General features: G+C 37.0%; 2 protein-coding genes across 2 annotated transcripts; one reads left to right on the top strand and one right to left on the bottom strand.

Moving 5' to 3' along the window:
* Positions 1 to 129: 129 nt before the first annotated feature.
* On the bottom strand, positions 130 to 4,022 carry LOC139944978 (protein MIS12 homolog). Its single transcript, XM_071942185.1, has 9 exons — positions 3,912 to 4,022; positions 3,283 to 3,433; positions 2,695 to 2,762; positions 2,399 to 2,443; positions 2,158 to 2,280; positions 1,695 to 1,775; positions 1,165 to 1,285; positions 676 to 776; positions 130 to 551 (listed from the first exon to the last, which is right to left on the bottom strand). Exons 2-9 carry the CDS (start codon positions 3,392 to 3,394, stop codon positions 519 to 521), a joined length of 684 nt encoding a protein of 227 aa, XP_071798286.1. The 5' UTR covers positions 3,395 to 3,433; positions 3,912 to 4,022; the 3' UTR covers positions 130 to 518.
* A 40-nt stretch (positions 4,023 to 4,062) lies between these two features.
* Positions 4,063 to 12,902, top strand: LOC139945457 (uncharacterized). The gene is made up of 7 exons (XM_071942808.1): positions 4,063 to 4,239; positions 7,145 to 7,416; positions 7,983 to 8,138; positions 8,546 to 8,673; positions 9,522 to 9,743; positions 10,172 to 10,217; positions 10,910 to 12,902. The coding sequence occupies exons 1-7, from the start codon at positions 4,215 to 4,217 to the stop codon at positions 11,033 to 11,035; spliced, it is 975 nt and encodes a 324-aa protein (XP_071798909.1). The 5' UTR covers positions 4,063 to 4,214; the 3' UTR covers positions 11,036 to 12,902.
* The last annotated feature ends 420 nt before the right edge of the window (positions 12,903 to 13,322 follow it).

Genomic DNA, 13,322 nt, shown 5'->3' with positions numbered 1-13,322 from the left:
TACAAATAATGCAGACAAACCAAATAATATATCAAATTCTATATGTATATTTATCTGTGTTTAGAAAAACTAAACCAATAAACTGCTAAGTACTAACTAAATATAAACAAAGATAGGTTGGTTCTTAAGTTTTTCTTTCATCGCGGTGTATGACTTAGTAATGAAAGATACTAACAACTTTAATTCTCTCTACAGCTGCTCAGCATGTGCTTTCCACTTGAAGGAAGTATACATCAGCTAAGAATGGTAGTCCCATAAATGATTCCATTGGCATGGTCAGTTTTGGTGAAGCAAGGTTGACCTAGGATGGCTTCAGTTTGGTGTAGGTAGTTAGTCTAGTTTGCTTAAGAGACAAAACAATTATCCATTCAGTTCCACAAGAAGACAGAAACCCAATCCATTCACTGCGCCACCAAGATGCATTGATAGTTAGAATTCACCTTCATTCATGTGGCAGTCACATCACTGGAAACCATTGAGAATGACTGGTATCCTTTTTATTAAAAAAAGTGCTGTTGTCAAGACTTTGAGCTTGGTAGGTCCAGTTGTACCTAAGCAAAATAAAAAGGTCAATATAATTTGTTGGTTTGTGTATTGGACAAAACTGTAAAACCAATTGTAAAAATTTATTCTATCAATGCCTCAACTCCAAGTCTAGTTCCTGCGCTTACTTACCTGTGTATCAATGAGATTCTGTTGCATTACTAGTGAGAGCTGATCTTTCAGTTTGCGAACTTTGGCTGCTGTGAAAACTATAGACTCGTTCAGGTCTGAAACTACAAAAATATCAAATGTAATTTTTTTTTTTTACTTCAAACAAATTATTGTTGATCAAGCCAATGGATGAATGGTGCATGAGCAGACTTCGAATTGAATGAAACATTTTTGTGTGCGAAACTTGCTCTGAAATAAAAAATGCCTGACTTTCTTTGTTCAAAACTATTTGTTAAGGAATATTTAAAGGGAAACTGTAGTTTCTTTCCACAATATGTATTCATTTTGTAACAGTTGCAAAAATCTACCCAAAATTTTACCTTTGTCTCGAACTGTTAACACTTTTTACGAAAAAAGGGCATGAGGTCGATGTTAGCCAAGGATCAGTGAGATCACAGAATCTGTGCCCCACTAAGCAGCTACTAGGGGTTGATGGGGAAACATACTTACTTTTTGATTTGTTGACGATTTGATGCAACTGATTTATCTGAAGTAAGAAGGCGTCGAGTTGAGCCTGGGCAACCTCGGCTTCCTGTAGCCACTGTCTTAAACGTGCATTCACATACTGAGACTTCAGAAAAAATGTGATACAGAAAAGAAGTTGAATAATTATTTTTATTTTTGTTATTAGTAGACAACAGAAATGCAATCCCAGAGCTGCTGCATCCAGACAACATTCATTTAATTACACATCCAACAGTAATTGGCACAAAAACACAGGATGATAGGAAACAAGAAGACTTGAAAAGTTCAGTTTTAGATGTGGGTGGGAAACCAATGCAATCAGGTAGAGAGTGAAAACCCAATCCACATGCAAGGCTCCGGTCTGATTCAAAACCGGGGTCCACATAGTTGAAGTCAACCGCTAAGCCAACCTGATCCCAACATAACCAAGAAGGTAAAGGCGAGTAGGTTAAAATTAAGAAGGCGAGTCATCTCTTGGCCTAGGGAGTCCAACAGAAGCCAAAAGACCAACTTACACATTTGATTTGTTGTCTGAGTTTCTCTAACTCTGTATCCAGCTTTGCATCATCCTTAGCGTTGTAATCTTGCCAGTGGACCTGAAAATAAGAATCGCAAGTTTCCTTGTCTTATCTTATAGACCCATTAAGTATGACATTACAAGCCTAGAAAGCGCCCCCACCGAGATCAATGAAGGCCTATCATGATCGGACGAGAGCTACGTGAGGCGCGTGTCGCATACATGTTTCCAAGCCTTGAACTTTGCTCTTGAAGGGGCCAGCAATTTTCCTCTAGTAAGGGGCACAGGACACCATAACAATTGCTGTGGGTGTCGTGGGTCATTTCAAGGCCTGTGCTTCCATTTTTTTTTAACTCGGTGTAACGGTCAATGCAAGGGGGCCAGAATAGAGACCATGACCAATTTAATTTGTAGAGAAGCCAGACTCGGCTTTCTTTTCTCTTCATCCCTGAAATACTCACCGCATCTTCTGGTAGAAGAACATTGCTTGGGATGTGGAAGAGATTCTTCTTGAGGTACGTCTCTAGACGATCAAAAGCTTTATCAAATGTCTTCAGGAAGTGAGAGAATAATCGATCTGATGCCTTGAGGAATGAAAAGAAACAATTGTCATTAATTAATCATGTGGACAAACTGTTCAGTTGAACAGTGATTCTTGTATTGACTTCTATTAAGAAAAAGATTGACTTAGAAGAAGTTTACCTCTCTAACAAACTCTGGTGTAACCTCCTCTGATTTAGCTTCAGCCTGTAGAGGGATAATCAGAATGTTAATAAATCAGATATTATTTCATTTGGTGCTTGGTATGTGAAAAACGTAATCCCTTCTCCCTGATAAGTCGGCGGATTATGCTTCTAGCACTAGCAGGATGTCGATGTTATATGATTTGTTAAGTCATTTGTTATCAAAATTTCTGGGTCGATATATCATAACATAAGGGAAGAAGGAAAAATTTATATTGATTTTAAAGAGTCGAATTATAGATTATTTTATCTTACCTCACTCAGAAGAAATTTCTCTGTCACTTCAACTGAATCGTTGAGATAATCCACCAAGGCGTTGTGAACTGCAAAAAAAAGTTGGGCAGAGTTGATCCATCATCATTTGTTGAAACATTCCTCCCAAAGATGCTTCACACTCCTAGAACTAAGAGGTTCGTTCCGCTATCTTCACCACAAACCTCATAGATCTAGGAGTACATCTGATAGTATCGTGAGCGACTGAGACTAGGAGCATCTTTATTGTTATTTCAAGACATTTTAAAACAGTCCTCACAAAGATCCTTTACTTTTTTGAGTTGCTGACACTTGGACTTCTTAATATTTCAGACATTCTGGATGGTAACAACAATGCAACTACTACTAGTTGACTAGTCTACTCCGCTCCTAGAGCTATGACTATGAGGTTCATTCCGCAATTGTCTCCACATGGAGATGATAGCGGAACTAACCTCATAGTTCTAAGAGAACAACTTCTCTATCTCCAACCACTTCTTACTTACCTCCAACCCAGGTTGCGATAACGTAACCCTCTTCCGTCGTCAGGAGGGTTGCGATCGCAACTACTCCAACCCCTTCTTTACTTACCTCCATCTATGAATGACTTCGGTGTGAAACCAAAGAACTGTACTTCATATTCCTTCAGGTCAGTCATCAACTCTTCTTTATTTTCACCAACAATGGAGTCAGACTCTGCCATCGTCAAAGATGTCTTGTCACTTTAAGTTTTTGCTTTGCTCTTAAAAATGCATGAAATGAATCAAACAAACAAAAACATTTGATTTAATTAAACTTGGGCAAACAAAATGGACAATGAGTGAAAACAAGACTTTCTGGTTTACTTACATTTACAACGAACAAGTACAACAATTTTGATGCGCAAAGTCATGCAGATAGTTGTCTGTCCGATTGTTTACGTTATTTGCGATATTTGTTAGTTTTAATTCTCACAAATTCGTAACCTTAGCAACAAAAGTGGGGCTCTACTGAGTCAGGTCTATATCAACCCCCATCCCCCCCCCTTAAAAAAACACAAAACAAACTTGTCAGGTAATAGATGATTGACAAAACTAATTTTTCTTATTAAAAATATTAAACTTTTTTTCTTACTTCAACTTACTTTATTAGGTCGGTGCTCTTGACAGTAAATCTTAACAAACATTGACACCGTAAAAGTTAAATGATGCTCACAAAAATAAAGACAATTTTGAACTAACCTTTCTGGGACGTTTAATAGAAATCGAGTAGCGCTTCTGGTCTTTTGCACATCAAATTTGCCGCGAAATAAAAACCGACCGGCCTACCCAGCGCCATTGTTGATTGTCCAATATTGGTCTAAAGAGGGCGCTGCTACTATTTGCGATTCATTTTCGATTTAGCTTGGGGTAAACGAAGGAACTTCATACGCTGCTCTCCAGCAACTTAAACCCGAATTTACTTCGTTTGTTTCGAAGTCTAAGAACTTTTCAGCTATCTGGTGTTTTTCTAAAAGCATTAGAGTATCAGAATTTGTGGTCAAGATGGACAAAATTGACATGAGCCTTGGTGAGTTTTGCGTTTCCTTTTTCGTCCCAATCCCCAGCCCACGAAAACAGCAGACAGTGTTATTTTGTGCACAGTATACGTGCAACTGTGTGTGTGCTGTGTTTACGGCCCAACTGTGTGTATGCTGTGTTTACGGCCCAAATATGGATTGTTTTACTGTTTACCAAAGGCGGAGTGAAAAGTAAAATAAAAAAATAAATAATGAACTTTGACATAGCAGGCATTATTCTCAATTATTGCCTTGAATGTTGGTGGGGAATTTTGTTTCCAAACAAGTGAATGTGGAGATAAACTGCATTAAATCATGTAAATTGTGAATAGACAATTGAATTCCATACAAATTAAATAAAGTAAATTGTTTATCAATATTATATTGTATTTTTGTATTGCTCTTCATTTTATTTTATCAAATCAATTGTTTTGTTACAGTTTGATGGGATCGTCAATTCCCAGGTTACTAACTATAGTAAAAATGTATCTTGAATTTGAGTGATTTCCGACCAGTCCATTGTTGCAAAGTTAGCCTTAGTGGAATGCCTGCCGTTTATCAATCTGACAATGACTATGGGCACAAACGGACACTCCACGTTTTAATCCACACTACAGCCATTTTATTCCATAGTGCATAATATTTAGGAAATTTTCTTGGTCTGTATTAAAGCCATTGGACACTTTCGGAACAGAAAAAAAATTAAATTTCACAGATGTGTACTTACAGGGTTTACAGAAGGTAATGTTGAAAGACTTCCCTTGAAATATTATTCCATGAAATGCTTTACTTTTTGAGAAAACAATATCAATTCTCGATATTGAGAATTAAGGATTTATTTTAAAAACATGTCATGACACGGCCAAACGTGCGGAAACAAGGGTTTTCCCGTTATTTTCTCCCGACTCCAATGACTGATTGAGCCTAAATTTTCACAGGTTTGTTATTTTATATAGAAGTTGTAATACACGAAGTGTGGGCCTTGGAAAATACTGTTTACCGAAAGTGTCCAATGGCTTTAAACCTTACTCTGACAATTAAATGGATATAATTACTTTTTCTTTTTCTAATGTGTGGTTCTCAACAAGGACTTTTTTTCGGGAAGTGAAATTTTGAAGTTATTGGTAAAAATCCCACAAAAACAGCCACTGTAACATGTTCAGTGCTAGCAAAATATACAAAACCTTAATTTGAAAAAAGCAACAAATTTACAATTAACTACACCTTTTTAAGTGGGTTGAATCTTGTTTTCTTTTTTTTCAAAAAAAAACCCACTTTTTTTAATCAAGTCTACAATGTGAAGTAAAACCAACCTAAAAACAATGTGTAAAATTTTTCATAAAAGCCAAATTCAATTTCATATTTTTGTCTTGGATTTTTCATTTTGATGGTATTTGGATTAGAAATTAAAAGTGTCGTACATGGAAGTACGTACATGTAGCTAGTTAAATTGTTTGTGTTTTTGTGCAAAGTTACTTTGTTGGTTGGACTAATGTAAAAAGTACGCACAGGAGGTGAAAGTTCTTGTGTGATCTGAAGGCCATTTTGTCCACACCCATTCACTGAATAGAAAAGTAAACAATGAATGGTCAACGAAAAACCCCACAGTTGCATTCATCACCAGGGAATCCCAGCTCCTGAGATTGGAATACCCAAGGCCTGGCTGCCACAGCCTGGCCTTGAGAACCCACAAACACAATCAGGCTTTGCTGCTTATGTAAACAAACCAATCAAAAGAGCTCTTGCTTTTTATGAATGGAGCATTAGGCTCCTTTTGTGGAGTTAATGGGCGGTGCCTGCATGAAGTGTGTGTATGTGTTTGAGATTTCTGGTTTGGTTTCATGTATTGTTAATCTTTGAATAGAAGATAATTAATTTACAAACAGACCCAATGTTTGTCTCCTTGCAATTTGTATTGATTTTTTGTGGTGAGATTTTACATCAATAGCTGAATCTTACAACAGCTGGTGTGATTAAGAAAATATTAACATAAATTAAAAATCAGCCGGTGGTTTAAAAATTTGTTTAGTTTCAAAGAGGTATTTATAATTAAAAAGGAATTTCCTATATAAAAAATATCACAGGCATGTAACTCGGGTGGGATTTGAACCCACGACCCTTGCAATTCTAGAGTAGTCTTACCAATTAGACTACCGAGGTTGCCTGGTAGCTAGAGGCAGTTTCGGAATCCTATGTTTTGGCAGGGGGTACCTGTGATATTTTTTCACAGGACTCGGGGGAAAGTACTGAGTATACAGTGCTAACACACATCGGTGTATGGGTAAAAAACCAAAATGAATATGTTGGGCACGATCGGTCAAGCTGTGTGATCGGTCGATCACGCTGCACTATTGAAAGATCTATTGGTCGCGTAGCAATCGGTCGATCCCGCCAACAATCGGTCGATCGCGCAACAAGCGGTCGAGACATTAAAAAAAAGGGGAAAAGATAAATTTTACAGCCTAGTTCATGGTGCTGGAACGCCCTACCAAGTCATATTCGGAACACCAACACACTCCAGACATTCAAGAGTAAATTAAAAACACATCTATTCTCATAATCGTCTTTTCCGTAGCACTCTTCCAGCGCATTGAATTTTGTAAAATGCGCTTTATAAGTCTCATTTATTATTATTATTATTATTATTATGTAAACATTTCTATTGCTTTTTGTGTTTTAGTTTAAACTAGAGCATGTAGAGCTAAATTGCAAAATTTACCTCATTTTTACAATTGTCAATTACACTTTTAATAGCAGACCTTGTTCGCACAAATTTTCTGTTGCAGTACAAGATAATTCAAATTTTTCTTCTTTTGAAGCTTCCACTAAAAGGCAATGAAACCACAATAAAGATTTGAGATTTGTTTTCCCAGAAAATGTCAATAATTTAAATTCTAAATAATTATTCATATACAGATGACATCATCAAGCAGAGACGTAAAGAAACTCGTCAACTGGCAAAGCAAAAGAAGCCGGCTGCAAACTTAAAGAATCGCCCCTCGGGTCCAGCTGGGCAGAAACAAGGAAAGAAAGCTGGCCCCGCCAAAGCTGGTCTCCAGGCTAAAGGTCGTGGGGGTCAACTGAAACAGTTCCGTGCTCGGATAGGAGGGAAGAAGACTCTTGCAAAGGGCGTGGCCAAGTTTCAGCAGCAGGGCATTGCAAAAATGAACAGACTTCCAGCAAGAAAGGTGAACAAGCAAAGTCTTTTTGTTTTGAGTTTTTGAAAAACTTAAAGATTCAATGGACATGCTCTGATTGTCTTGAAGCCGCTTTTAAGCGGCATCACAGTCAAAGTATTATCTGGGAAAACATGAGAGTAACTAGTTATTACATCAGTCAGTAAACATGCCAGGCATATGCAATCACCTTGGTGCCCTTGGTCATTGTATAGATGCCCCTCCCTTAAAAGAACCCAAGAGGAATGTACAGTTTGTTCATAGTGGTGCCCTTTACAAAAGAGAAATTGTCTTGGTGCCCTTGCCCTTTCAAGAACGAAGTTTCAGGATATTGTAATTTCCGCTCATTGAGGTGCCCTTAACTTATGAAGGAAAAACTGCCTTGTCCTTACACAAATCAAATATAAGGCCTGAGTAAGAACATCATTGATGGTGCCATTGCAAACCTCATTGTATAAATGAGCAGCCATTTCAGGCAATGAGGAATCTTGAAGTTCTAATGAGAGCTGGATAAAAATATAGAACTACAAAGTATCAGTTGTCATTTTTTGTAACCTGTGTGTGGATTTCCATTACAGATCGGCAAACAGCGAGTGGCAGTGAAGAAATCAGCAGGAACACAAGTTGCCAATCGTTATAAAAAGCAACAGCAGCAGCAACAGCAACAACAACAGCGAGTACAACAGACCAAGACGGCAAGGCAGCAGCAGTTCAACCAGAGGAGAGGAATCCAGGTTTGTGTTTATAACAACTCCTACAAAGTTACAGTTATTTTGCATTTGTGACCCTCTGAATATTCATAATAACATTTGCCATTGAGTCAACTAAACCATTTAAAACAATTCAACTGTGTACTGTGTAGGTGCACTCACTGTAGATGTCATATTGCAGGCTGGCTAGCTTTGCTGATTTTGTCATTTAAAACCACAGTAGATGGTATAAATGTACAACGATGTGTAGTGATTGTTTTTATTTGCTGATGTCTGTATACTCAATACTTTCCCGAGGCTTGTGAACAAAAATCCACAGGCATATCACTTGGGTGGGATTCAAACCGACAACCTTTGCCATTAGAGCAGATGTCTTACAGGGTCAGTATCTTGAGATCATAATAATAAACTCTCTTCCCATCCTCTTTCAGACGATACCCCAGACACCACAGACAGCAACAAGGAAAAGAGTGAATCGGCAGAATGTGGTTAATGTGCAGGCAAATATCCCTCAGACAAACCAGCAGCTGAGTAGGAGGCAAAAGCAGAAAATAAAAAGGTAAGTGGACAAACTTTAGGTACCTTGTGTTGCGTTTTTTTAATTTAATTTTGATAAATGTTTTATTGTCACTTGCAAAAATATAAAATTGTACAGTGAAATGCGTGTCTAAAAATATGTTATACAAAAATACACACTAAAATTTACCATTTCATAGCTTAATGTTGTGAGCTTAATGTATAAGAAATGAGTATTGGTTTTTATAGCAGGAATTTTATTTGTCTCGATGCTCTCAAACTTTCCTGATTTAAAAGAAACTTGTGTCCTCTAGGTTTTATTGAAATGTTTTCCATTGATAAAACCTCAAATTCGTTTTGCGTGTTCACCATACTTTGTTGTGCCAAGAACAGGCCACGTCATTTTTGCTGATAGAGCCTTCTCAGTTTATGGACCTAAACTCTGGAACAAACTTCCAAATCACATCAGGGACACAACATCCTTCAACACAATCATTCAAGCCACTTCTGAGAGCCCACTTGTTTCAGGAGACCTACCATCATGACTTATTTCTGTCTTCCTTGCCTTAGCGCCTCTGAGCAAACTTTGATTAAGGCACTTTATAAATTATTGATTAATTTATTTATGATTTTGTTTTTATATGCAAGTCGCTAGACACACAAGGCCTGAAGGCCACTTCAAGTTGTGGGCTACAATCAACTATTTTTTCCAGGGGCCATTGCCACCTACTCCTGGGATGAAACAGGGTTACCTTCTTTACAGTCCATACGGATGTAGGCTTGGGTATCATCCATCAGAAGCCTGGCTGGTAGAGCAAGAAAGCACTACCTCCTCAACTTTTGTTGATTGATTTTATTGTTTAATTTTTGCTTTGTTGTCCAATCTTTCAGGTTACAACAAAACCAGCAAGTACCTAAGACAAACTTCATCAACACACAACAACGCCAAACCAACCAGTTTCAGCCAGCTCCCAAGAACTCCTTCATCAACACACAACGCCAGAACAACAACCAATCTAAGAAAGCTCAAAGACAGAAACCACAGAGAGTGAACATCCCTAAGATCAACCCTAAGCTTCTCACTATCTCCATCAGTAACCCAAGGGCCGCACAGTGAGTTTCTTAAGTAACATTTGCATCATATTTACTCAAAGTCATGGGTACCGTTCCTATGGGGAAATGTTACTGTTGTCCACACTTGGATTATTTGACGCAGGTAAACTAACCAGGACGATATTGAAACAAACCAACTAATTAAAGATAAATTATACCTTTGGTCACGTTTTTGAGATATTGTTGAAAATCCAGAGCAAATTCGTCCACGCAGGAAGAATAATCTCCAGTTGGAATACATAATTTGAGAAAAGCTGCGCGGTAACTTCAAAAGTAGAATGTTTCTGAAAATGCTTTGTACTGTTAAAAGCTATTGTGGGCTTCTCACCAACAGATTTTATTGCCACTACTTTTTAGAGTGATCACCAAATGTATACCCTCACTTTTAATATAAACACCACCTTTTATTTCTGTCTTTTCTAATTCAGAAGTTTCAAGCCAGTCAAGATCAACAGGAAGAAACCAGCAATGCAGGTAAGCAATCAAACTAAGTCTGGTCTGAGATAGTGGCTCTAGCCTCCTCAGAGCCTTGTCACTCATTAGGAATTGACATTGCAAGTCCTATAAAGAGAAGAGAAAAAACAAAAGGGACGGGAACCCAAAAGAATTTTGACATGAGGTGTGTTTTAAGAGACTTGTAGAATGAGTGAAAGTGCTGGGCCGAGCAGTTTAGAGCACCAAATTCTATTTTGGTGTTTCTGATCAGCATAGTCCCCAGTCGTGACACTTGTGTCCTTAAGCAAGACACTTAACCATTGCTTCGTCCTTCGGATGGTACGTTAAGCCGTTGGTCCCATGTGCTGTGTAGCACATGTAAAAGAGAAAAGAGAAGGGGTTCGCCCTGGTGTTCCTGGTTGTGGCTGCTTAATGCGCCATAGCACCTTGTAAACCCGTATACAGTGCTAAATAATTCGGTCTCAGAATCCATCACTGCAATAACCTTTCTGAAAGTTTGTATATACTCAGCGCCTTGAGTATCTTAGTTGGTAGATACGTGTGCTATAGAAGACTTTGATATTATCATTATTATTACATTATTAGAGGTTTTAATATGAAGAGATAGCTGATTCCAGAGATGTGGTGCTGCAACGGAAAAGGATCTGTCCCCCTGGTACAATGAGATTTGACTTATGTTTACTAAGAGAGTTTCTTTGTTGTCCCCTCAGGTTGGTGGAACATTAAATGATCGATTCGGCCAATTCCAGCAGCAACCTATGAATGTTCCAAACAATTCAAGGAGGAAACAACAAAGAGGTCGAGGCAATAGTGGACGCACAGTACTTCTCGTCTGATCACAAATATATTGTGAACAAAACAGCGACTGAAACATTTTGTTGTCAGAGTGCAAACATTGATGGTTGATACCATGGTTATTGTTTTCAAAGACCCATGTCACACGAGGCAATTTACAGGCTACCAGTTCCAGGCAATCTCCATGAAAAAAAAAGGTATTCACATTTCAATGTTCACATATTTTTCTTGTTGATCGTAAGACATTGTTGAAAAAATGAGCCATGTGCTTCCAGTGGTCTAGCAGCATGCACTGCAGTCAGTTGCCTCTAAGTTGCCTTTAAAAGTTACCTCTTGTGACAAGGCCTATGTGCAAGCAATATCAGAGACTTGTGGTAATGTCACCAACTTTTTCTGTGACATGTACAAAATTAGTGTAAGATAAACTATTTTTAGAAATAAGATAAATGGTGTAGTACTGCAGGTTTTTTTTTCCAACCGAACATCTCTGATTTTGGGTTATACTGCGTTAATTATTGTTTCCCTGCTGCAGTAGCTTTCAAGTTGAGAAAGGAATTCTGGCTTAAGCTGCCAGACTGAGATGGTGGGAAATTTGAAATGAAACAAGCTGAAATTTGTTTAATGGTTTTGTTTCTTTGCAATTCGTTTTATTCTGGTAAAGTATGAATACATTTGAATGCATTCCCCCTTCATTTTCTATGATTTTTGGTGTGTTTTTTACATTTGTTTCCCCCATAAGTGAGGTCAAATTGATACTTTTAGTATTTTTCACTGAATGGATAACATGAGATGATAGAAAGTTCAAGCAGAACATTTGTTTTTAAAATGAGGGATTTGGATCAGTGAATGCTTGCTCCTGTTTTAGTATTCACTCCCCACTTTTTATAGAACAATTTTATAAGTTAACTTTATTGTTTTGCTTTTAGAAGTATAACCAATCATTAACTTCTGTGACAGTGCTTGGTTGGATATTATTTAATTAAATATTATTTAATTGTATTGTTTGTATGTAGTTTTGCAGTGTGATGTACTTCCAATTTCTGATGATTTAATTATCTTTCTTCCACGGTTATTTCTTTAATGGTTATGTGTTTGTACCTACTTAGTAAGTTAATAATAGAAACTTTATTTGGAGCTGATGAATTATTTTATTATTTTTCATTTGAGTGTAGATTTGTTGGTCTTTTGGGGAAAAAACCTTCAAATTCAATGTTTTTTATATCCAGTTAGACAAATTGGGGCTGGACTCTGTTTTGGTATGTATATAACTCAAAAATAGGAAAAAAAATAAAACAAAATAAAACAATTGTCAGGGTAAACATTAAGGACGTATTTTATTTAGATTTGAAGCCTAAAAATATCTTCCCCTCAATGTCCGTTTTTCATCAAAAACACTGATTTTAATTCACCACCATCTTGACCCAAGGAAAGGACAAAGTCAGGACACATTTAAGAGAGGGAAATATAATTACATTTCCTTGTTATAATTGCATTCCAATATTGATTAGAAAAACAAAACATGCACACACACCGGTGCCTATAGCAACAATACAATTTCATTTCAAACAAATTGAAAGCAATTCCCTCATAAAAGTTCTTATTTCTCCTGGAATGTTATTTAATTATAAGGATACGTTACCCTTTGCGTGTAAGTTTCATTCACCAGTCATTGGAAACGGGAACAATTTTCTTGTCTGAGATTTAATTATTTTCTAAAAAAAGATAAAACAAGGTCTGCAGGAGTTTTTTTTAAAGACAATGAAGAAGTAGAGGGTTGTTATTAATTGAATTACTCCAATTTGTTTTGTTTTTAAAGTCTGAGATAAAACGTTTCTTTTGAATGTGTTTACAATCGGTTTTAAAAGTATAAACAATGTAAAAATTAACTAATAAAACAAACTGTTTATTGTAAAAAACAAACAAGATAAAGTCATTTATTGAGGTTCCCCAGATGCTATTCTTGTACTTAATTACAGTTTCTTCACAATTTTTTTTCATTTTCTTAACAAAATTATCAGTAAAAAACATACAGAGACAACTTAATTAAAACATTCTTATTCAAAACAGTCATCCGAGACCTTAGACACAGGTGGACGTGCCGACTGGTGCTAAATTTATGTGAAGGGGCCGCAAACTGACGTTTCTTCATTAATGTTTCATAACATCTTCAGGGGTTTCAGGCCATAGAGTTACAGCTCAATGCTCTTTTGGATGTTCACGCTTTCTCATTAATAGAAAGTAAAATATTATTAATATTAATTGGGTGACTAATAATTTCTTATTGGGCACTCCATGCCAACGGGTACGCCTACATTTTAAATTAATTTG

Source organism: Asterias amurensis, chromosome 12, assembly GCF_032118995.1.
Source record: "Asterias amurensis chromosome 12, ASM3211899v1".
Classification (NCBI taxonomy): domain Eukaryota; kingdom Metazoa; phylum Echinodermata; class Asteroidea; order Forcipulatida; family Asteriidae; genus Asterias; species Asterias amurensis.
Note: the sequence above shows the minus strand (reverse complement) of the source record. Positions and strands in the feature narration are given on the sequence as shown.

Bases quoted from the DNA above. Each gene is read 5' to 3' on its own strand.
- LOC139944978 (XM_071942185.1), bottom strand. From the start codon at position 3,394: ATGGCAGAGTCTGACTCCATTGTTGGTGAAAATAAAGAAGAGTTGATG. The intron at 2,281-2,398 runs GTAAACTTCTTC...TCATTCCTCAAG, and splicing joins CACCAGAGTTTGTTAGAGAG to GCATCAGATCGATTATTCTC. The intron at 1,286-1,694 runs GTAAGTTGGTCT...TTTTTTCTGAAG, and splicing joins TCAGACAACAAATCAAATGT to TCTCAGTATGTGAATGCACG.
- LOC139945457 (XM_071942808.1), top strand. From the start codon at position 4,215: ATGGACAAAATTGACATGAGCCTTG. The intron at 8,139-8,545 runs GTTTGTGTTTAT...ATCCTCTTTCAG, and splicing joins ACCAGAGGAGAGGAATCCAG to ACGATACCCCAGACACCACA. The intron at 10,218-10,909 runs GTAAGCAATCAA...TTGTCCCCTCAG, and splicing joins GGAAGAAACCAGCAATGCAG to GTTGGTGGAACATTAAATGA.